This window comes from Dermacentor andersoni, chromosome 2 (genome assembly GCF_023375885.2).
Source record: "Dermacentor andersoni chromosome 2, qqDerAnde1_hic_scaffold, whole genome shotgun sequence".
NCBI classification, from domain to species: Eukaryota; Metazoa; Arthropoda; class Arachnida; order Ixodida; family Ixodidae; genus Dermacentor; species Dermacentor andersoni.
In genome coordinates this window covers 107,692,879-107,715,668 of record NC_092815.1, presented here as the reverse complement: position 1 = coordinate 107,715,668, position 22,790 = coordinate 107,692,879, and the positions used below count along the sequence as shown (strand labels likewise).

The 22,790-nt window shown below is 41.8% G+C and overlaps 1 protein-coding gene across 1 annotated transcript in view; it reads left to right on the top strand.

Annotated features, from left to right (window-relative positions):
* The window catches only part of LOC126541462 (prolow-density lipoprotein receptor-related protein 1-like), a 230,185-nt gene that overhangs the window by 124,190 nt on the left and 83,205 nt on the right, over positions 1-22,790 (top strand). Inside the window, 9 exon segments of the mRNA XM_050188197.3 lie at positions 1,894-2,118; positions 3,559-3,711; positions 6,388-6,528; positions 9,363-9,479; positions 11,501-11,629; positions 12,120-12,239; positions 14,922-15,044; positions 15,938-16,069; positions 16,855-16,977. Coding sequence (XP_050044154.2) covers positions 1,894-2,118; positions 3,559-3,711; positions 6,388-6,528; positions 9,363-9,479; positions 11,501-11,629; positions 12,120-12,239; positions 14,922-15,044; positions 15,938-16,069; positions 16,855-16,977 — 1,263 coding nt within the window.

Below are 22,790 nucleotides of genomic sequence, written 5' to 3'. Positions count from 1 at the left end.
GAAAAGAAAAGGCTTTTCTCTTCGAAGGATGAAAGGGATATGCCAAAAATTTCTTAAAGAATATGAAGAGAAATTGCACAGTTTTCAGCAGTACGTTTTGAAGTTGCGCCATAGAAACAGCTACCACTTCGGACAGATTAGAAATGCCAATCAGACGCCGCTCTACTTTGACATGCCGTTGAAAAGAAGGGGGCAAAGCAAGTGCACGTTTTGTCTTCCAGCCACGAAAAAACTAGTCACCGCAATGCTTTGTTGCATTGCAGATGGGCACAAGCTGCCCCCGTATGTTATCTTCTGAGGGAAGATGCGCTTGAAAGGAATCGTGTTTCTGAGTGGTGTGATTGTGTGCCCAAATGAAAAAGGTTGGATGACCACAGACTTGGTCGCTGACTGGATTGATAACGTTTGGCGGAAGAGACCCGGCGACAGTTTGGGTCTGCGTGGGATGCTTGTGCTCGACGCGTTCAGGTGCCACCTTGACCAACGCATCAAGGACAAGCTGGCTGCATGCAACACCGACCTTGTCGTGATACCCGGCGGCATGACATCGCAGCTCCAGCTGCTCGATGTTTGTTTGAACAAGCCAGTGAAAGATAGAATTCGGGCGCTCTGCACCGAATGTCACTGGCTGCCACGAATTCACGCCCGCCAATAAAATGAAGCGTGCCTCGCTGCAGGACTTTGCTGGATAGGTGAAAGATGCATGGTGCACGATCCCGTCTGCCATGGTCAACAAGGCCTTTAAGAAGTGCGGGATTTCAAATGCTATGGACGGCGCCGAGGATGAAATGCTTTGGTCTGTTGATATAATGATAAGGAGTTATGTAAGAGCGACAACAAGTGATATCTATTGCCCTACGCGACTTGTACCAGCGCAGTGAAAATCTTGGCGGCAGGGTACGCCGCTTCCATTTGTGTTTTTTTCGAAATCTGTTTTTTCCAAATGAGAGAAAATAGTATTTCTATATGAAAGCATGAGGTACGCGGTATTGTACTCTTCTTCTTCTTTTTTTTTTTTTTTTGTCGGGGATAACGGGTGCACATTACAATCGAGGTTTTTATTTTTTTTATATTTTGGTGACGAAAAATGGGTGCACACATTTGTTCACCATGAAGTTGGAAAAATTAATCGATGACGTGCCCTGGGCAGCCATTCGGATAGCTCGCCTGACTGGCATCATATGGTCACTTTGCATCAGTCGGTCAGGGGCAGCAGAAAACTCAGGGGAGTGGCGGGCTGCGATCGGTAGGGATGTACATTTTTAAAACCTTATAATAAATTGCACGCTTTATGCGGAGCGCTTAAATGTGTCACTTAATGATCAGAAGGGTCAGCCCTAACGACTCAATATATTTGTACAAAATCGTCAAAATCGGTTTCAGGGTCCCTTTAAGCATGTGTTCACAAAGGGCTGTATATGTTGTGTTCATATGTGGTACACATTAGTATTTTTTGTTGCTCCGTTTGATTATTCTTATGAAAAAGGTGGTGCATTGCTCAACTGTGTGTTGGTCAAGTGTTGTGTTAGGTGAAGTGTTTCATTATTTTCATTCTCATGTTCACTCAAATTGCTGTTACTAATCTGATTCACGTCCTTCGCAGTTGACAATACTTCACTTCACTCTTCAAACTGCATTAATGTATCTAGAGATATTTAACAGCACTGTATTTTTTTTGTCTTTTTGCATTTCTGTCCCTATTTTTGTTTACATCGAATAACATTCAGTGTTTAATGCAGTATTCAGTATTTAAATTAAAGCCACTTCCTTATTCATTTATTTTTATTTGATCCCATTAGGAAACTAATGTGCATGCAACCTTAGTTTTTACAACTTTAATTTACTGACTGCTCTTACCACAGTAAATTAAACTCGCTCTTGTTTTGCCTGCAGCCATGTTGACTTGCCCGGAAGGTTTCTACAGATGCCACAATGGGCGTTGCGTGACCAAGAGCCGTGTCTGTGATGGCTTGGATGCGTGTGGCGATTACAGTGATGAGCTGAACTGTACTTGCAAGGGTGACCAGTTCAAGTGTGCTCGGGGCCCCTGCATTCCATCTAACTTTGTGTGTGACTTTGAACCCGAATGTCCCGATGCCAGTGATGAGATCAACTGCCGTAAGTTTGGCCCTGTCATCTTTCTTATTCCACTTGCCATGTCTCAGTTGATGGTCTTTAAGACATTTTTATGCAATTGAGTAGTTGTCCCTTTCTTCATGTTCTGATACTAAGGGACGTCCTTTTTTATTTCAAATGGTCCAAAGAAACGTGCACTTGTATCTTTGAATTATTAGAAGCATGACTACGTTTAATGAAGATAGTACTAGAAAAAGTGAAACATTTATGTGCGTGTTGGGGACAGGGGTCAGAGTGGTGTTTGGAAAAATATTAGTGCTAACTGGATTTTCTTTCTGTCTGACCACCAATATACACTCGCTAGTGGACATCCCTTTGGGTGTCTTGTGGCTTAAACAGCTTTTGTATGAAGAAACGAAACTACTGCACAAATTCTGTAGTTGACCCTGGGACATCTAGTTGGCCTCCTGTTGCATCCAAGCTTCTGGAGAGCTCTGGATGGGGAGAGCCTCCTATACTTCATTTCATAAATTGAAAACCTGTCTGTTAAAACTAGCCTGTGTGCTCTCACCGCTCGAATTTGCAGCAAAAGATAGTGTGGAACATGTGAGAGAAAGATATAGGCATGTGTCTTGTAAACCGATGTAACATTGCCTCATACATTTATGTTGCAAACTATATGAAGGCATCACAAATCTGGAACTATTTACCACTGAACAAGCACGGTGACACATTTATGTGACCAGCAGCCATAGTGCACCACTTGACCTTGCAACCAAAACATAGTATGTCACATACTGAAAGCACAAAAGTGCACAAATAATGCATGCTTTGATGTAACCTTACATCCACAATCCAAACAAGAGAACAAGAGAGGTGTTTACAGGAAGATGGAGGCTTGAAGTGAGGAACAGTGGTAGAAGAAGGAATGTTGCTGAGGTCAACGTCAATGGACAAGAGGGCTTGTTTTTGTCCTGATGAAACTTCAAAACCTTGGCAACAGTCGAAATCCTTGTTCAACCACTGTTCATCACTTATGTACACAAGTTGTAGCATGTGAAGGTCTTATTTCATTGAAAGCGCTGCAAATAAAAAATAGCTGCACTGTGAAACATGCAAAGCGGGTTTTCTATCATTGCGCTACTTGCGTAGCGTCCACAGCTTCATCTGCTAAGTATGAAACAGAGTATAGTGGCAGGAGTTTTACGAGCAGTGCAGGATGCAGCCTGGAATCGGCAACTTGTGGGCTCTGAGTTGCTCTTCATTTCCTTTGACAAAGGTTGTACATGGTCTCCTTACTACAGTGCATCCCTGCATGCTAGCACTTTTTCTTTTCAGTAATCGAGCTGTGACAGCAATTTTGCAACAACAATTGAATGGAGAATAGCTAAAGTAGAAGGCTTTCTTTCCCTTCCATTTGTTCCAGACTTTTGTCTATTTTCTATGGAAGGGGAAACGTAAAAAGTACCTGTTTATTTGCAGCTAAGCCAGACTGCACCAGACACCCGATGACCTTGCACCCAAACCTGCTTCTTGTGAACTGCGAGAGGACAACTGCATGTATTCACCTAGGTTGGATATGTGATGGCCAGAACGACTGTTGGGACTTCTCGGATGAAGAGAACTGCCAGACCAGTAAGACAGCTTAAGGGGAGACCCTGTGCCTGAAAACTTTTTTTTTTTTAATTCTTTGTTGATATTAATGAAACTTGCTGAGTTTATGTATTTCAATGTGCTAGCTTTAAATATACATCCAGTTTTTTTGCAGATTAAGTAACTTTCCAGAAGTTCAAGAAATTCAGCTTTATTGCATATATTGCTTGGAGGGGAGCTATCTACCAAACTATACATGACATAATAAATATCGATATACGAAAATTATGTGGAACTAACAAAGAGTGCAAATAAGCAAGTATGGTGTTCTAACCCAATTTTATATCAAATGAGAGCACTGCAAACTTCAGTGAGAAAAATCTATGTAACTTCTAAAAAAAATAAACATTTTTTTAAATGTTTTCTGATAAATGCAGCAACGTTATTTTGTGTATTTGCACTCTACACAGCTTTGCCTTTCTGGAAAAAAAGAAAGAGAATTACAGTAATTGCACAAGTAGAAGCAGAGATAATGCACCTACAATACGGCATCATCATCAAAATTGTAGTTTTGAGAAAACAACAAAAAGCCTTTAACAACTAATATATTGAAAGAAAGTTTGAAAGAACGGCACCAAAGGCCATCAGTAGGCACTAGGTATATGCAATTCATGGCCATTTGGTCGTTGCCACTCGACGACATAGCATGCACTGCGAGTATGTTAACTTCAAAAGGATTACATGTTTTCGGGCCCTTAATTCCTCGTGAGCTCCATCCCGACGTAACTTCACCACAGATCTCGCAAACCACAGTCAATTTAGTAGCAAGACCATAATCCCGATCGCTCCGCACCAGCCACGGAGAACCACTGCAAGTATTAGACAAGGAAATGCCGAGGATATAATTAATTGCTGCAAGTTCGACGACAACATACAAGAGTAGTGGGCTTTGCAACCGAGGCTGTTGCACTATCGATCGCCGGACCTTCAACAACATGCCGAATCTTTCGCTCTATGGCCATCATAGATGCAATCTTGTCGAGTGTAGCTTTCTCATGTGCTCTTATGTTATCCACTTCCTCTTCAGTTACGACAGCCGTGTTCAATTTTTATGCGAGTGTAACCGGCGTGTGGATATGCGTGATCCGACGAAGAACTTGAGACATTGACGCTCGGCAGCGGTACAACTTCAGCATCGAGCTGCCGGGTATCCTGTGCTGACTGTGACGACGGAATCGCTTTCAGAAGTTTATTGCGTCTCTTACGTTTCCGCCTGTAACGATTCATGCAACGAAACTTTGTTGGACCTGCAGCATATCCAATGTCACAGTCGCGAGACTAAGACAAAGTGGCGGCTGTTTCCGTCATTTGAGCCCTCATGGTCCTTGAAGTCAATCATGACTCGCCATCTTGGTCACATGCTCAGAGTGGTCAATAATAGCGTGCACTGCAAATTTTTTTTTCTGTTGTTTTTTTCGTGACCACAGCACCGGCAATGTTGCTCACTGACGAATAAAGAAATCCAGAAACGTGAGCTTTCGAATGATACCAAAATAGCGTTGGCAGAGCGCGTAGTTGTAGAGTTATGCACGACGAAAATCGAGTGCGATTTGTCCTCAATTTAAAGAGCAACGCTTGCGGATTCGCATCTTTAGTTAACGATAATGGAAGAACTGCGAGGTATTTTGTAACCAAGTTTCGAAGATAGGCGCGGAAACGCATCACGAACACAGAAAATAAACATTTTAAATTCAAATTTTGGACCGATTTTCGGTCCCAGAGACCCGAGTCCCCCCTTAATTGGCATTTATTTTAAGAGGGACACCGAAAGCAGTAACTAAACTTGTTTGGAATAACACGGAGTAGAAGTGTGAAATGAAACACGAGTGTTAAAAACATTATTGCAGTAATTTAATTGGTTGCCAAGAGTGGTGAATAATTCCTACCTCCTCATATAGGTGTTTGCAGTTGCCACCTACTGAGTGCCTGTGTCCACCTGAACAACACTAAGAAGCAAGGCATGAGAGTGCTGTAGTTCTAGGAAGGCTCTTTATTCTATTATTTGTTATTATTATTATTTTAATACAAAAAGTACCAGCTGCAAATTTTACTCTCTCTCGACTTGCTTTATTATGCCTTAGGGTTTCTACAGTATGAGTTATCACAAAGTTAGACTCTCAAGCACAGAGATGGGCTTGATGTACCTATCCTGAACTGTCATTGCCTGACCCAGAAGCTGCCACACCACATAGCAAATATTTCCTAGGTATACTTGAGTGTGGCGTGAAATACATTTCGTGAAAAGGGACAGAAAATGGAAGTGAAGGCCGCTTCACTGTCTTCCTTTTTCTGTCCCCTCTCATGGTATGTATTTCGTGCCACACTCAAGCATACCTAGGAAATCTGAGCACCAACTTGCCCAAGAAGTACTTTTGTCACATACGCAATAATTGCCAGTATGGGATCTGCAACAACTGTTATTTGGATAAGGTGCACTTGGCTTGAGATAACACCCTGAATAATTTTGGGTGATTCAATTTTTCTACAGGCCCGTTCTTTACTGTCTACCCGAGGTGAAAATGTTGCAGTCAAGCTTACTTTCCTGAACGTTTGCTGAGCATGTAGTGCTAATGGCAACAGTGCTTATTTAGCAGGAGTTGGGCATCCGCACTGGAAAAGCTGTTCTATCAAATAACCGAGAATGCACTGTTTCCACAGCCACACCGCAGGTGTCCTGTCCTGCCATGTCCTTCCGCTGCCTGAATGGTTTGTGCATTCCGGACTCCTGGCGTTGTGATCGAGACATGGATTGCGAGGACGGTCACAATGGTTCACTCAGCTCGGACGAGAAGGGCTGTGGTAAGCACCTCATATCATGATTTAGCCCTGTAATGCCCAAACACTGTTCTACATCATGGAAAAGTAGAACAGCTTGTTCACCTTTATGTCTGGTCGTTAAAAGTACACTTGTACAAAGAAAGAAATTTGGCAACAACATTGAAATGTTATTTGTGAGGGTGTGGGAATACTAAATAGTAGATTTCTAATCAAATATCAAATCGAATCAAGAAAGAAAAGCCAAATATCAAAAAATTTAACACAAGCTTATTTGCTTCAAAATTTTGTGCAAAAACACAGCGATACACATGCTTAGGAGGCTGATCGCATTATTTAATTAACAAGAATCTTGCTAGCTATCGGTAATTTAGGTACTTATAAATCAAGATGATAGTATGCTCTACTCTTATTAAATGGAACCCCATCTTAGTTTGCCTACATTGATACCACCCAGTTTGTATATGTAGGTCTGGAAAATATTTTTCATCAATGGAATATCTGTCAAATAGAATTAAGTGCTTTTCCCTCGAAGCTGAAGAAATAACAGAGTTGTCCTAAATACTAGTGGGGTTTTCAGTTTAATATAGGCCCATATACACATTTATACACATGATATACACATGATATACACTTGATATACACATGATACATGTTTCTCTTGGGTGGTAAAGCATATCAAAGCACATTTGTCATTTGGTAGGAACATAAGACATTTGCCATCGCTGTTTGTATTGTGCCCGATGGCGAAAATTGTTCTAGCTCATTTATAATTTTATGTCTGTCTTGCACCAGGTGCATATCTTTGTTCTCGTTAGGCTACAAAATTTTATTTAATTGTTTACAAAATTAAGTTCCTTGCCTACCCAAATAAAAATGTTTGCAATATACCATGCATGGTATACTGTCCATGGGAAGGCAAGTTTAATTGGTCCCTGTTAGCCTTGTGTCTTGCTTCGCTCTTGAGCAGCACTTGCTAATTGTACAGTAATAACAAGCTTTGCCAAATGGCTACAGATTGCTGCTGTACTACTTCAAATGTCCCAAAAAGACAAGTTTTTCTGCTCCAGAACTGCTCCAAAATGCTGGTGTGGCTGCTCCTAAACGGCTCCAGAATGGCATTTTTTCTGCTCCAAAAATTGCTCCAAAACCTAAACTGGCTGCACCACCACTGCAACTGAGAAAGGCCTTTGGAACGGGGGGGCCTCTGTACAGTATTTCACAAAGATGACGACCGTGAACATGCAACGGTCATCCCGTGCACTCTCTTTCATTGGCGGCTTTCTGACAGTCGTGTGACCACTGTGAATAGATCTGCGTTGATTTGGTAACCATAGCTTTAGTCCCAAACACCCAACAATGCAGCTCTGATTAGGCCTAACGGGCTAGACATGTGCCAGCTGATTTGATAATGTGCCACAAATTGTTGCAGTAAGCTTGTTATTAAACGTGTACTTACGGGTGGCTCATCAGTGATCACTCACAAATTCTTGCGTACAGGTTAGATTGATGGCTGTGTAAGTAGCGTTCAGGTCCGCAGTCAACCAGCCGGCAACTACTGTAAGCATGCATGCCAAGTTAGTCTAGAGAGCTCCCAACTGCGCGAATCTGCATGTGCGAAAACTGAACTTACGTATTCGATGCAGTCAGCCTGCGTTTTGGCGGCTAATCAGACTGATCTTTGCCCATGCTCTCATGCTTTCCATGCGCGCTGCTGTTGTAGTTTCCTCTGTCCGTGTCGCTTTAATCGTTTTCGATCGATATCGTCGACCTGGGTGAACCTTGTACTGGTAGAGATTGCGTGCCACGGGAATGCTGTGCGCACCAAGGGACCAACCATGGTTGGGTCATTCACTAAAGGTACCAATATTCGAAAAGTGAAATATGCAGAAATCAAACGTTAGACATTTGATAGACATTTGATTTGTGAATCAAATTATTCAGACGTTCACTATTTGATTTGAAATCAAAGATTCGGGTATTTGCACACCCCTAGTTATTTTAGTAAAAACTTAATTAGCATAGTAACTAATTAACTAGTATCTGATTCGGTCAACTATTCACAACTAAAGGCTCACTCCAACGTATCAAAAACACTACTATACATAAGCTACGCGTTAAGTTCTCCCTGGTGTAACAAAATTTTGCGGTATCGCACTCAGCTTAGCATAGATAATATGTAATATAAAGTTTTCTTTTTGAAACAAGATTACTTGCATGCATCTGTGAATGTTTACTGCAACGAATACTGCATGAAGAATAAAACACTGCAACACTTATTGCATATAACATTGTGCTAGCTATCGTGTCACTGCTTCGCATTATATGCAAAACTGAAATTTTTCGATACTGTTCACATGGTTGATGTAATGCTGCCATACAAGGCACATAAGAAAATGACGATGCAGTTTGTAACAGTAAAGGCTGCCAATACGGCAAACATTAATGCAAACTACAACAACAGACCATATTGTGCAGACTGCACAGATTCATTTGGAATATGCATGGTTTCTTCTAACGTAACCATTCCATGAAAGTTCTTGTTAGCTTGTCGTGACAATTGTGTAGGATGAATCAGTGTGTGATCTTCGTTGCATTAGAGCCATGATGCACCACTCTGTGTCTCCGATTGCTTACACTTTAACAAGAGATCTTTGAGGATAGAGCTGCAGGGCAATTGTCATGGATTCTGTGATCAAGCGATCCAAGGAGTTGCTAATTTCCCATTAAAAGTAGCATCTCATATTCTTAGCTAGTCCATGGTCATAGTCTTTCTTTGCCGTATATGTGAAATTAATTTATGAAATTAATTTTATGAATAAAGGTTCACAAAGTAATATGCGAAACTTTTGTTTCAGAATACAAATGTGCAAGGGACCAGTTTCAGTGTACAGACGGCGAATGCATAAGCCTTCTGAACCGCTGTGATGGCCAGGCTGACTGCTCAGATGGCTCTGATGAACCACCAGCATGTCGTGAGTACTTCTTAAATCTATGCCTACTGCACAAGTTTACAGGAAAGCCTTCCAAAAACATAGGGCTCACTAAACAAATGCTGGAAATGATTTCAAAATGCTTTTTATACTTGAAGAGAGCACCAGAGGGAAAGAAGAGTAATAGGGAAGCTGAGAAAGTTAGCTTCTTTGTACAACACTCGACGTGTTCACTCGTTTGTTTCAACAAAATAAAAAAATTTTTTTACATGATTTTGTTGTGGGTTATTTGTTTGCTACTGCGACATTTTTAAATTTCTCCTAAGTCACATTGTCCCAAAGGAAAATAAATTTAGCTTGAATGGGCTACTCACAGTCATATTGAAACACCGTTTCAGCCTAGTTCAGCTCATCTTAAAGGGGCCCTAAACCATCCCCCGGGCTTAGTGAAAAAAACAGTCTGCAGATAGAATACACTGCTGTGAACATCTCAGCCAAATTTTGCAGTCATGCGTGGCGTGTAGACACAAGCAGAGCATGAAGTCACCTTTCTCTGAAATGCTCTCTTTTCAAGAGAAACCTGCTGCTCACTCTTTTCTGGATGCTTTATTTCATAATATAGCAGATTCCCATACGTGGCTGCTATTTGCAAATAGCTGACATCAATCAAAAAGGGTGTTTGAATCAGTGCGCTTCTTCCTACTGTTAGTGTGTATGTTTATTGACGCAGTTTAATAAACAGGCTGAAGTAAGCAAAAATCTGCTCTTGAATTTCTATAATACTTGCGTACTTCCGGAAGAAGCCGAACATCCTCAGATAAAGCTCGTTTGTGGCTGTCTACATAGGAATTAAACTTCGGCTACCTGCTTATTGGCGTCGTAACTGTCGGGTCTCGCTCATTTTGACTAATTTTGAACACTCAGCTAGCCTCTAACCTCGTGAAACCTTAAAGTCAGTCCACCTGCACACTTTCCAGCGTGTGCTCACTCCTGGCTGCTCCTGGTTTGGCGCCTTGGCAGACTTTGCTTCGTAATGAGCTATTGATAGCACTTCGAAATGTGCATGTTGGACGTGGCTACTATCTGTCAGTCAAGCTGGGGCAGGACAAAGCCACTCCACACCACGTAGCACAGCCAGGCAGGAGCACATGTGTGCGAGCGCGCACTCTAGCCCTGTCATGCACAAGGCAAACACTACAGTTGCATGTATCTGAGGTCTGCTGTGTAGTGTAGGTGCCGCAGCCGTTACGGTGTGCCACGATGAGTCCACTAGCTGAGCGCACTGTGGCTCAATGAGGACAACCGTGTTTGGTGCGTCGTAAGGGCCAAAATCGGAAATAGTGGCACACACATGAACATTGAAAATCAAATTTGAACTGTGTGCCACCGTGACGTTCAGTAGGCAGAACAACATTGTGGGCACACCCTGCTCTGCTGTAGCCTTGGCATTGCAAATCATTGAAGGACTGCAGAAGCACCGCAAATGGTGTGTCAGACAAAAGTGAGAATGAAGTGAGAAAGTGATAACGAAGCTTACGGTTGCCAACACAAAAACATACTGATGGCCAACCTGGGGCAAATATTTGCATTCTTTTTGAATATATGTGTTAGAGATTGGAAACATCTGAAAATTATTGTATTTGGAAAGATTGGTTGCGCTTTCTAGACGATCGCAAGGAAGAAGACAGGACAGGCGCAAACTAACAACTGAGGTTTATTCGAGGAAAACACTTAAATATCATACCATGCCTGCGCTGGCATGGTATGATATTTAAGTGTTTTCCTCGAATAAACCTCAGTTGTTAGTTTGCGCCTGTCCTGTCTTCTTCCATGTGATCGTCTAGAAAGCACAACCAATCTTTCCAAATACAATGAACCAACTTGCCCAACAACGCATTCAGAAAATTATTGGTGTCATCGTGACATTTGTAAACAAGCCTTAACAATTGAGCATGTCAGGATAAAATTGTGTGTCCTTGTGAGCACATATCCACTGCTGTATTCATTTGCGATAGTAACCTTTATGTTAATACATTTCTCTCTGTTGCTGTTGTTGCTGCTAGGTATGCGCCAGTGCGGTGACAGTGAGTTCAAGTGCAATAGCACAGGCCAGTGCATCCCCAACGCCTGGAAGTGTGATGGCGCTGGCGACTGCCTGGACAACTCTGATGAGGACCCAAGTCTTAACTGCAGTAAGTTCAGTTAAAGTATAAAGCCTACTTTAAAGTCATTCAACGGCACAGTGTTCTAGCCATGGTGAACTCATGACACTCCACATTTTTTTTCTTATTGGTTGAGGTGCTCCTTTCTGAATGGTGTCATACTGAGATGGTACACTGAGGTCATACTGAGACAGTGAGACCGGCATATCAGAAAATATTTTGTGAGCTACAGTAATATTTAGGTTTATTGTTATTCCTGCCTTGCAGCCTACTGACATACAGAATCCACTGGCTAACTGAGCCAACTAAGGATTATTTACAAGGCACGAACAAACTTGCATTAGGAGCACATAGCAATGATTTAACATGGCATTAATGTATACGTATCTAGGCATGTCTACTGGGTAACTTTTATGCTTCCTGTATATACATTTGTGCAATCATTTGTACGCTCACACATAAACCACATACCAATTGTATGATCTTTGATTTTCTATATTACTGTCATTGCTATTCGCAGCCCTTCGCCAGTGTAAGGCTAATGAGTTCAAGTGCCTCAATCAAGTCTGCATCCTGGACAGCTTCTACTGCGATGGAGATCATGACTGTGAGGACGGCTCGGACGAGCCAAACACTTGTGGTATGCCCTGCTCTCCGTAATATTAGCAATTGTAATAAAATTGGAAGAAATGTTCATAGCAGTTACAGAAACAGCTTTTGCAACTTCGTATACCCATCTCTGTGAATGTTCTTCCTTTCTTTTCTTGTGGTTTTATCCTGTGCCTTGACATTGTTTACTATAGTAGCAGGCTCATAAAAGCAGGGCTGTGTGGCATACAAAGGGTTACTGAAACTCGGGAACGCCTGAAGTAGTTTGATGCATGCTGATGTTGGCGCAGGCAGATCTGCTGCTTTCATCAGTGCTTATTGTCTACTTGCATACACGCCTTAAATCACATCTGTTAATTCACCCTTTAAGGGTCAAAATTTTTTAAAAAGAAGTTGGCCCAGTGGTCAACTTTTTGAATTGTAGTTTCCAGTATCAGGAAATGATAAAACGCATGAGTACAGAAAAATTTATTTCACACAATATTTTGTGTCAGAAACGCTTTACACGCACAAACAGTATACACATTATACAGTACTGGATTGAGAAAAATGTCTGCAGCAATATTTATTGCTAATTATATGTTGTCTCAAAAACACATTTCATGCATGAATGGCATGTACACACAGAAATGTCTACTACTGTCTGATAGGCAGAAAAATGTCTCTAGTATTTCTTCAACATTTTGAAGAATTCGTATTACAACATTGTATTACAACATTTGAAGCTATTTGTATTAGAATCAAATTGAATAATTACAATATTTGCCCACTCCTAGTTAAAAAGCAAATTAGTGATTTTTTAATCGATAAATTATGCATTTTGATTTGTTGTGGAAGTAATGCCCACCTCTTCGAGTAATCTGGATAAATGAGTTGATCTCTGCTATATGTGACACGCAATTTTTAAAAATTTTGTTAGCATTGAAGAAAATGCCTGGTATACTGATGCAAGTCTATGTGTATTTGAATGTGTTTAGGAAGATGAAGATGACTCTAAACCTTCAAGTGTGTCAAGAACTCTCAACACTTGTTGATTTAAATATGGTTTGTTGTTAGCTTGCATATACTAGCATGTTATGCATACATGAACTACTGTACAGATTGACTGCGTGATGCCAGGCTTCAAAAAAGCAAGAAAAAATGTATCAACTAAAAGAAAACTACAGCAAAGCATTTAAATTGTAACGTGATGGCAAGGTTAAATGTTTGAAACTTGTTCTAGAGTTTCTTGCAAGTTTCATTTGAAGAGGCAGGTTATCAGAGCTTTTTCTCTTTCAATCTGAATAGGGGTGATTACTTTTTAACTGTGGATATTGTGGCACGCTCTCCTATTAAAATTTTCATCGAATGCCTGTGTAGTGTTTTGAATAGGTAGCAAAATAATATTGAAAGCTGGAAGTTAGTAGTTCCTCATGGGCAAACTGTTTACCATTAACATAGGTTTGTAATCTGCACACCGGTAAATTACAGTACAGAAATTTCAGCTTGTAATTTCTCTCCTTGCAAAGTTGCAAGCGAGAGACGTGTAACCAGTGGTTCAGTGACGTTGCAGACATTCGCTGTCACTGCCATTGAAAGGTTCTTGACCTGAAAGTGTACTTACCCATACTTGCCAACTCTTCTGAATTTTTCGTAAAGTGCACGGATTTTGGCATGTTCTATGATTTTACTCATGTTTCGTCGGCTTTTACAAAAAGTCGATTCTGTTTGTGAAAAAGCTTTGAAGGTATTGCAAGGACTCGGCGGTACTGATGATGTGCCACCCTCATGGCCACTGAGGTCAGGTGGTTACGTTTTGAGCAAACTTGCTCGTACATGTCCGTGAAAGTGGCAAATCGGTACCAGCAATGTCACAGCACATCACTTTTATTTTAGTAGAACACGCTGCTTTTCAGTCTTTGCTGTTTCCCAGCTTCCCAATAAATAAAGTGTGCATGTATTCCACAGAATTTGTGTGCTCAGGGCACACATTTAGAAAATGCGTGTTAAATCCCCCCCCCCTTCCATCTTGTTGCCTGAATTTTACAGCGAAGCTGTATATGACTATGATCCCAAGTTTTCTTCGTCTCCGTAGGCAAAAACTCAACCAATCACAGCAGATGGCACTCACCTCCACGCATCCGCAGCAGCGGTGGTGTCAGCCATGCAGGATTAAAAAAAAAAAAAAAAGACAGAAAGTTTGCCTTTGTGCATAGCGTTCGCTGCAAGCATTTCCCAGTAAAGCTTGCAGTTGCATAAGCTGCAGTTGCAGGGAAGTGGCAACTATGTGGCCGGTCTATATATAACGCCGTGCGTTGCATCTCTGCGAGTCAATGTGGTGATCGGTGCGATGCCTCGATATATTGCGAAATGAAAACGCGTATACGGCTGCACTCAAATTTTCACATTAGGGATTATCGTAGTTGTCAGTAAATATTTTCAATGAATTTTAATGTTCACAGGTTGCCAGGTATGCTTACCAGTCACATCTATAAGAAACTGAATAAGAGGAGCATTGTTTAAACAAATTTTTGTTATGTGTTAGTAATTTATGGTGAAAATTGTAATATCATCATGTAGGCAACTTTGTTGTCATAAACAGCTGCAGTATTCATAATTGTAGCTAATTGCTAACGTGCTAGCAACAAAATAACAAAAACACTTTTCTTTTTTTGCGTGCAAGTGGCTATTCACAGCTTGATGCCTTTTTTCTCTGTAATTCCTGTCATTTCAGAGAAGCACCGTTGTCGGGAGAACCAGTTCGCATGCAATAATGGCCGCTGCATTTCCAACCATGCCATGTGCAACGGCTGGGATGATTGCCGGGACGGATCTGACGAGAAACCAGACTTGTGTCGTGAGTGCCTCTCTCTGCTCCAATACCTACTGCCCTGTGATTTTCGGTTAAAATACTGAAGAAAAAGATAACAGAACTCATTTTGTAAGAAAATTATCGGTGCAGCCACAATGGATTCTTGTTTATTAAAGAATACTGTCATTTGTTTTTTTGGTTTAGCACCTTGTATGTAAGAGCATTATGTCATTTGAAAATACCTAATGTCTTGGGAGAAAAGATAAATGATAAATACGAACACATGTGATATGTTAGTTTTTCTTCAGCATCAAATGCACTGTGTGTGCGCAGCACATAGAGGAGCAAGTTGTGAATGCTCTATAAAATCATATGTGCTCAGGGCCTTCAGCAGCTGTGAGTGTAAGCCGCAGTGCTGAATTTGTCATTGGCAGAGGCTTCTTTTGTTTAGCTATTAGGCACACCTAAATGGACTACGTACCACTATATCCCAAGTCATTGCCCATCCTCAAAAGAGTACCGCCCCCCTTTATTCTAGAAAATACCAGTTTCATACACTACTCCAAGAAATCATTTGCTCCTGTAGAAACCTCACCCATGCGCATTGGAGCAAGCCTAAAGGCTCTATGTGGAACTTTTTTTGGTCTGTCTAGTCACTTCAGTTACCTCGCGTGATACTTCTGATTAGGTGAAAAAGAAATAATCTTTCTGGGGCACTGATGGACACTACTTATGGAGCATCTATCAGTTGTGCCCGGTAATTCTTCATGCTTGATTCATGAGCCCTCTCTGCTAAGACAGTTGAAATATTGCCCGTGCCTCTTTTTTTGTGTGTGTGTGAATCTACGAAGTTAAAGATTGGGTGATGACTCAGTATCAGTATTGTGTTGCGTAATTAGAAGGCAACTTGCTCACTACTGCACTGTCTTTTCTTGCAGGCAAACAGATTGCCAAGGGTGTCTCCTGTCCTGATGGCAACTTTTTGTGCGTAAACAAGAACTGCGTCAATGACAGTCTTCTTTGCAATGGGGAGAATGACTGTGGCGACTTCTCTGATGAAAATCAGTGCAGTGAGTATGACTGCCTCACATGTAGACAGAAGGTTCCAAACTGAATTTGTGCAACGTGGCCTAGTCTGCCAGTTGTCACACAGTCAAAATCGCATGCAACCTCAGCACTTTGTGACAATGCAAGACTCACAGCACAGATCATCATGAAGTTTCAAGTAGATATTACTTCACTGAAGCTCAGCATCTAGAACATTGAGAGTTGTACTGCTGGCATTGTAAATAAGAATGGAACAGATTATTATTATTTTTAAATTATATTTTAGAGCAGCCTATTATTCAGGTATCCTTACAACCCCTTCGTATAAAAAGAAATTGGTTGGCAACTGTAATTGTGCTTTTTCTATGTACTCTTACTAAAATATTCCTGGCTACATTGCTCTAGCCTGACAAGACAAAAGTTTTGAATGAAGTAATAATTCTTTTTTTTTTTTCAATTAAGTGGCTTCAAGCTACCTCGGAACATGTAGCAGGCCAACCAAAATTTTGATATTTGTTTGAATTAACGAGAATTTTAAGTTCTTTAAAATTAAATTCACAAGAGTCAAATATATTGGGAACTTACTAAAGTTTTCAAGTTGCAATTGACCAAAGTCAAAAGCATCAATAACTGATGTTGGATTACCAGAGGTCGGCCGTACACTATACATAGCGTTTGACTGTTACTAACATACTTTACTAATAAGGTCACATGGCACTGGCATGAAGGCACTGTCTGTTGAGCTATGTCATGTTTGGTAGATGATAGTAAAAAATTATAGTTAAGCCTCTATTCTGATTTTTTTCAGATATCAACGAATGCGAGCTGTCGACCCACGCCTGCTCACAGCTTTGTGAGGACCGCCCAATAGGCTACAAGTGCAGCTGTCACCCTGGCTTTGAGCCTAAATATGATGGTCGCATCTGTGAAGGTCAGTACTATGAATCAAGGTGTACAATTTAATCACGTGTGAACAGTTCCACTGCGATTACTAGCAGCACATGTTTTTATTGCGATAACAATTATATGGACAATCCAGCCGCATTTCCATAATCAGTGTCGCCATGCTGTTTCGTATAAAGTCCAAGTGTAATAATGTTGCGGGTGTAAGGGACAGCATGCGAGGGTGAGCCTAGAAGGAGGGTAGCTCGATCTCATACATGCCCTCTTCCATCGTGTGCAAGGCGGCAGGGTTCAGGTGGGGGGGGGGGGTCCTACTTTGACGGCTGCTGCCTGTGGTGTGGCTAAGCATGACCACGCAGGCCCTATCTAACAGTCGGTACAGAGTCTATAGGCACACCGATGGTTTTATGGCTTTGCGTGTGCGATGTTCTCACTGCTTGGGTCACGTTGAAGTGAGAGGCAGCACGAAGGACAATTAGCGCGCTGCTGCTGCCGCTCTCCTTCATGTCTTTGTTTTGCAGTAAGTGTCCGCAGTCATCGAGTGAGATGTGTTCATGTTTGCCTGTGTGCACTTAACACCATGCTTGTTAATTTTGTTAGTAAGGGAATCTTTACTAGGTCATATGGCCGATAAATCTACTATCCTTCTTACAGCTGTCTAATAATTTGCTATCGCAATCGATGCTTTGCCTTTCGAACAAAACTGCAACTCTTCCTTTTTTTTTTTGTGGGATGAAGGTTGGAAGGTTTAATACATGCTGCACATTACTTTGTTGGGTAAGGCACCGCTTCACAGTCTCAAATAAAGTCAAACCTTGATACAAAGAACACTGATATAATAAATAACAGTCAACATTCTATTTTTTTTTAATCCCTAAGGGCTATGAAAATGTCAGAAAAATCAGGCACTCCGAAAAAATGAATGCACGCCTTTTACCAGGGCGTCAGAACAAATTGTTTTTCCTTCTCGTTTTAGTTTCGTTCCACTGAAAAAAGTTCTGTTCCGGTTCTGCTCCATAACGGAAAAAAGAAAAAATATCCGGGACGGTTCATAACGTTTTTTGTTTGCATGCAAACATTTACAGTCAAATCTCGATATAACGAATCACACGGGACCGCCAAAAATTGTTCGTTATTTTGAAATATTGTCGTAATGAAAAACTTCCGGTTATAAGCCAGTGGACAAACCTAGGAATGAAAATGACGTACCTTGGCAGTAGACGCGTGTGCAGACAAGCATACTCTCAAATAAAAATGTTTCACTCACTTCAAAGCTGCTTTATTTGAAGAAATCAGTGATTTTCTTCTGGCGGATGCAGCATGCATGACCGTTTAGGAATCGGGTACGTCATTGCACCGAGCGATGAAAGTGCGGACTTTGTTCGTGTGCACTAAAACATCAATGTTTGACGCAATCTCATCTTCTCTGTTCGGTGACCCACAGTCGTCTTCCGTCGGGTTGTCATCATCACTGGAGACATCGCGAATGCAGCTAACAGTCTCTTCGGTTGCCAGGTCTACCGCCCCTACTGCTGTGCTGTCGCTCTCCACGTAGTCGTCGAAGGAAGAGACGGTGGGCAGCAGTTCCACAACCTCGGTCCACAGGTCTCCTGGGTTGTTGTCGGTCACCTCCAGGTCATCTTAAAGATGCACAGGCACTTTGACAAGCCCTGCTTTTCGCCAGCAGTTGCTAATGGCGGATGCCTTCAAGTTCTACCAAGCTCCTGTAAGCATTTCCACTGCCTGACGAATATTTGTTGCAGTCGGCTGCTTTAGGCGGAGGTTGTTAATCAACTGCTGCACAAGGCACTTACGACACTCTGCTTTCACACTTTTATAATGTCCTGGTCTAGGGGTTGCAGTAAGGATGTGTTGTTATTGGCAGAAACTCCGAACGAATGTGCATCAAGCGAACATTCACAATGTGAGCAGAGCAGTTTTCGACAACCAGTAGAATTCTTCAGTCATCCCTCCTCCTTTGGTCGTCGAGTTTGATGAGCCACTCGGAAAAGAGTTCTCTGGTCATCCAGGCTCCTTTGTTGTCAAGGTAGTCATACGGTAACGGCATGTCATTTTTCATGCAGTGAGGCCTCGTGTACTTGCCGATGACAAGCAGTTTAATTTTCTTCGTGCCTGTTGCATTGCAGCAGAGCAGGACTGTCATGCGAAGATGCGACTTCTTCCCAGCTTTGCACTGCTGCCCTTTGAAGTGCATCGTCCAATCTGGCAGGAGCTGATAAAAACATGCTGTCTCATCTACATTGAAAATATTGTCTTCAGGGTACGATTCAGCCACCTCTAGGAAACAATCATTGCGCCAGGAATCCGCACCTTCTCTGTCTGCAGCGTTTTTCTCCAAAGAACTTCAGTTTGGCCTAGTTGGTGTTTACTGCATATTATATTGACCGCAAATAAAGACAGGGACAGCGGAAGAGAACACATAAATGACACAGGCGGGGATGTTTATGTGTTCTCTTCCACTGTCCCTGTATTTATTTGCGGTCAATATGATATGCAGCCTTTTCCTCACCTGAGACTACCTGCCAAGTTATTCTGTTCCTTTGGCAGAAGCAAAAAAGCCAACCCGCACTGGTGTCGAGCCCTGTTACTTCAAGGGCATCTGCAAATTCGCTGGCTTTTTCTTGGAGCATTGGGCCAGACTTGAGAAAATTTTGCCATCTGGAATCTTTGAACCACATGAAAACAGCTTGGTCCACATTTTGAAAGTTTCCCAGTCACAGTTGTTTTCTCGTAGGAGCGAGTTACGATTCCCGGTGAAGCTTTACAATCTTGTCTCGGTCTTTCAAAATGGTTGCGACGGTCGATGGGGCAATGCCACGCTGTCTGCACACGTCGATTTGCTTTTTCCCTGCGTCGATTTCCTGCAATACGTCCAATTTGACCTGCAGTGAAAACTGCTTTTGCTTGCAGTAAAACGCGTTCTGGGGCTAGTTGGTGCATAGTGTGCTGTCACTGTTGACGCATCATCTTTTAAATGCTTTCGCTTCTTTTTGGCACCGTCGCTAGCTGCATTCATTGTTGGATCTCGCTCAAACATTTTCCAAACTTTTATCGTTAAGTTCTTGGGGAAGTTTATGGGGAAGCACTTGGCGATCCACATGGTGATGATGATAGCTACTGCACTCGCGGTTTCTGTTTCATGCGAGAGTTGCCGTGTTGCTTTCAGCTGAATTTGTAATACTGGTGTTCCTCGGTTATAAAGAGGAAAATAAACTATGTGTTATTCTGAAATATGCGCTGTATTGAAACTCGTAGTTCTGAAATATTTTTATGTTGAAAATATAAGCAATCTAGCAGAAATTTTTAAAATATTCATAAATTCGTTAATGTGGAGTTCGTAGTAATGAATTTTGACTGTAGCAATAAAAACATAGTATTTACCCTTGAGGGTCGATTTTTTTTTCACCGTATGCGACCACCCAGGGTTGATTTTTTTTATTGCAGATTCCAATTCTTCTTAGGGACTTTGAAAAAAATTTACCGTAATGTTTCTAGGGTGATCGTAAAGTGAGAAAAAAATCTTTTGCGTTAGTATATATGCACTCTTCATTCATTAATAACAACAATAAAAAAGGAAATAAACTTATCAGAATTAAAAATTTTATGCATTTTTATGCACATAGTTCAAGGCTTTGAAAATCCACACGCGAGAATATTTCGCAAGTCTCAAATGCTCCTGCTCTTACACTAATACGTACGTCCATAGCGTAATCGAACTGCATAGGTGCGCGCACTCAAGAAAACTGTTTGGTTGTGTGCCCATCAAAAAAAGCAACACGTGTGACAAACTTCTGCTAATCTTTATCTTATCGCCAACCAGCTAGGGCAATTAGTTTTCACGAGTCTTAAAAAAAAGAAAAGAAACGGAAACGTACGCACGGTGGCATCCTTCCTATGCGCACCCCTGTGAGCACTAAACGAGCGAGAAAGAGGTGGTTGCTCTTTGAGTTATTAGTAACGAGATAGCCATCAATTTTGCAAGCGCAAGAAGCCGAAACTGCCCGGGAAAGAAAATGCAAACGGCCGCTTGCATGCGCGCGCACCAATGCGCGAGCGGTAGTATATAGACACGCAGGAGCAAACTAGCGCTATAACAAGCCATGCAACGAAAACCAAGAGAGGGAGGCGCACGAAAAAAATTCCCTGTATCCCCACATAGTGGCAGCACATGCCAGAAAAGAAAAAGTTTGGAAATTGGTGCGCTTTTTAAACATACAGGCGGCGCCGTAAATATACGGCATCGACCATTTTTGGACTTGTTTGCGGCGCCGTATATTTACGTCATTGACCGTGACAGGGTTAATGTTCTCAATAATTGAATTATGAATTCTGAGATCATGCTCAGCACCTTGAGTCAAGGCACTGAGCATGATCTCAGAAGCAGCACATCATTGAGTGTACTCGCTGAAATGCGAGACTGCTGTTCCGCTAAGATAAACTTGAATGACTGCTAAAACTTCGCTAACAAAACACTGTACCCGTTGAAAACAAAACGATAAGCTTTTCACCGTGTAAGCCCTAGGTTTTGCTATGATTATGATCTTCTAGTGCATCGAGCTGCAGTCTTAGATTAATGGAGCACTCGACTGACTATCGCTCGTGTTAACCCTGCGTGAGGTACGTGCTAATGTGGAGCCTTGAGATATGCGCTAATGCTGATGTTGCCTGACGTTGGTTGTTTCGGATTGACAACTTTCCCGTTGAACTGAAAACCAATAAAAATATTTTGTTTCCCTCTGAAACAAAATAATAAATAACCTTTCGGTTATGCTTTCGTTCTGGTCAAAAAATGTTTTTTTTTCCATTCCATTCTGACACACTGCCTTTTAATACCACCATGTACTCAAGTCACCACAGACACATCCAAAATAGCTCTGGACGCCTGCCAGTACACTTATTAGGTGTACTGGGGCTTGTACTGTGACAGGAATCGGTGGGTGAATGCATATAATTAATACATACTGTGTCCCATAACAATGGCCCCGTTTCACTCTTTGTGTGCTTCACCGTAATACATTGCTTCAGCTTCGCCGCGTAACAGCACTCTATTGTGTCGAAGCTGACTTTTGGCAGTGGTGGTGGTGGTACAGCAGGCGGGGTTAGCTTGGCATACATAGCCAGCAATTGTTCCACCTGACTGACTTTTGGGAACCGGCATTATGTAATGTGCCATGGTTGCCGTGCTTCGATGCCATTGATGATGATTACAAAGGCGGAGTTGGCACCATTGCTGACAGTGGCAAATTGTTTAATTGAAAAACACAGCATCATACAGCAGGAAGCTTGGTAGCGAGCGTCGAAGCAGCTAGGCCTAGCATTGCAGTGGTGGTGGCTAGGGCTGACAGCGGATCGGTGTGAAAGAGTGCCATTTAGAGACTGCGAGATAATCAAAATGGCGGCGGTAGTGGCTTCAATTAGTGCCATCTTGGATCTGCAGTCAATGCAAAAAGTCTGGAAAATCGGACAACGAAGGGTCTTTGCGTCTGAAATTTGGCTCTATGGAGTATGTGGCGGTATCATGAGGGCATCTGAAAAACTGGACGGTGACCGTATCAGATATAACAAAGTAAATCCAGAATGTTTTGCCGATATCAGCATGTAATGAATGTATTCTTATAACGAATATTGGATATAATGAAGGTATTTTCGTGTCATACGCAACTTCGTCGTTATGAGGTTTGAATGTACTACGAAGTTTATTGTAAAGCATTATGCAGGAAATTGCCTTGTCAACACAATATGAGCAGTCCTAGAAGGAAACTTCATGGTTCGACGTAGGTCATGTAAATCGAGCGTAGGGAAGTAGGAACCCAACACAAG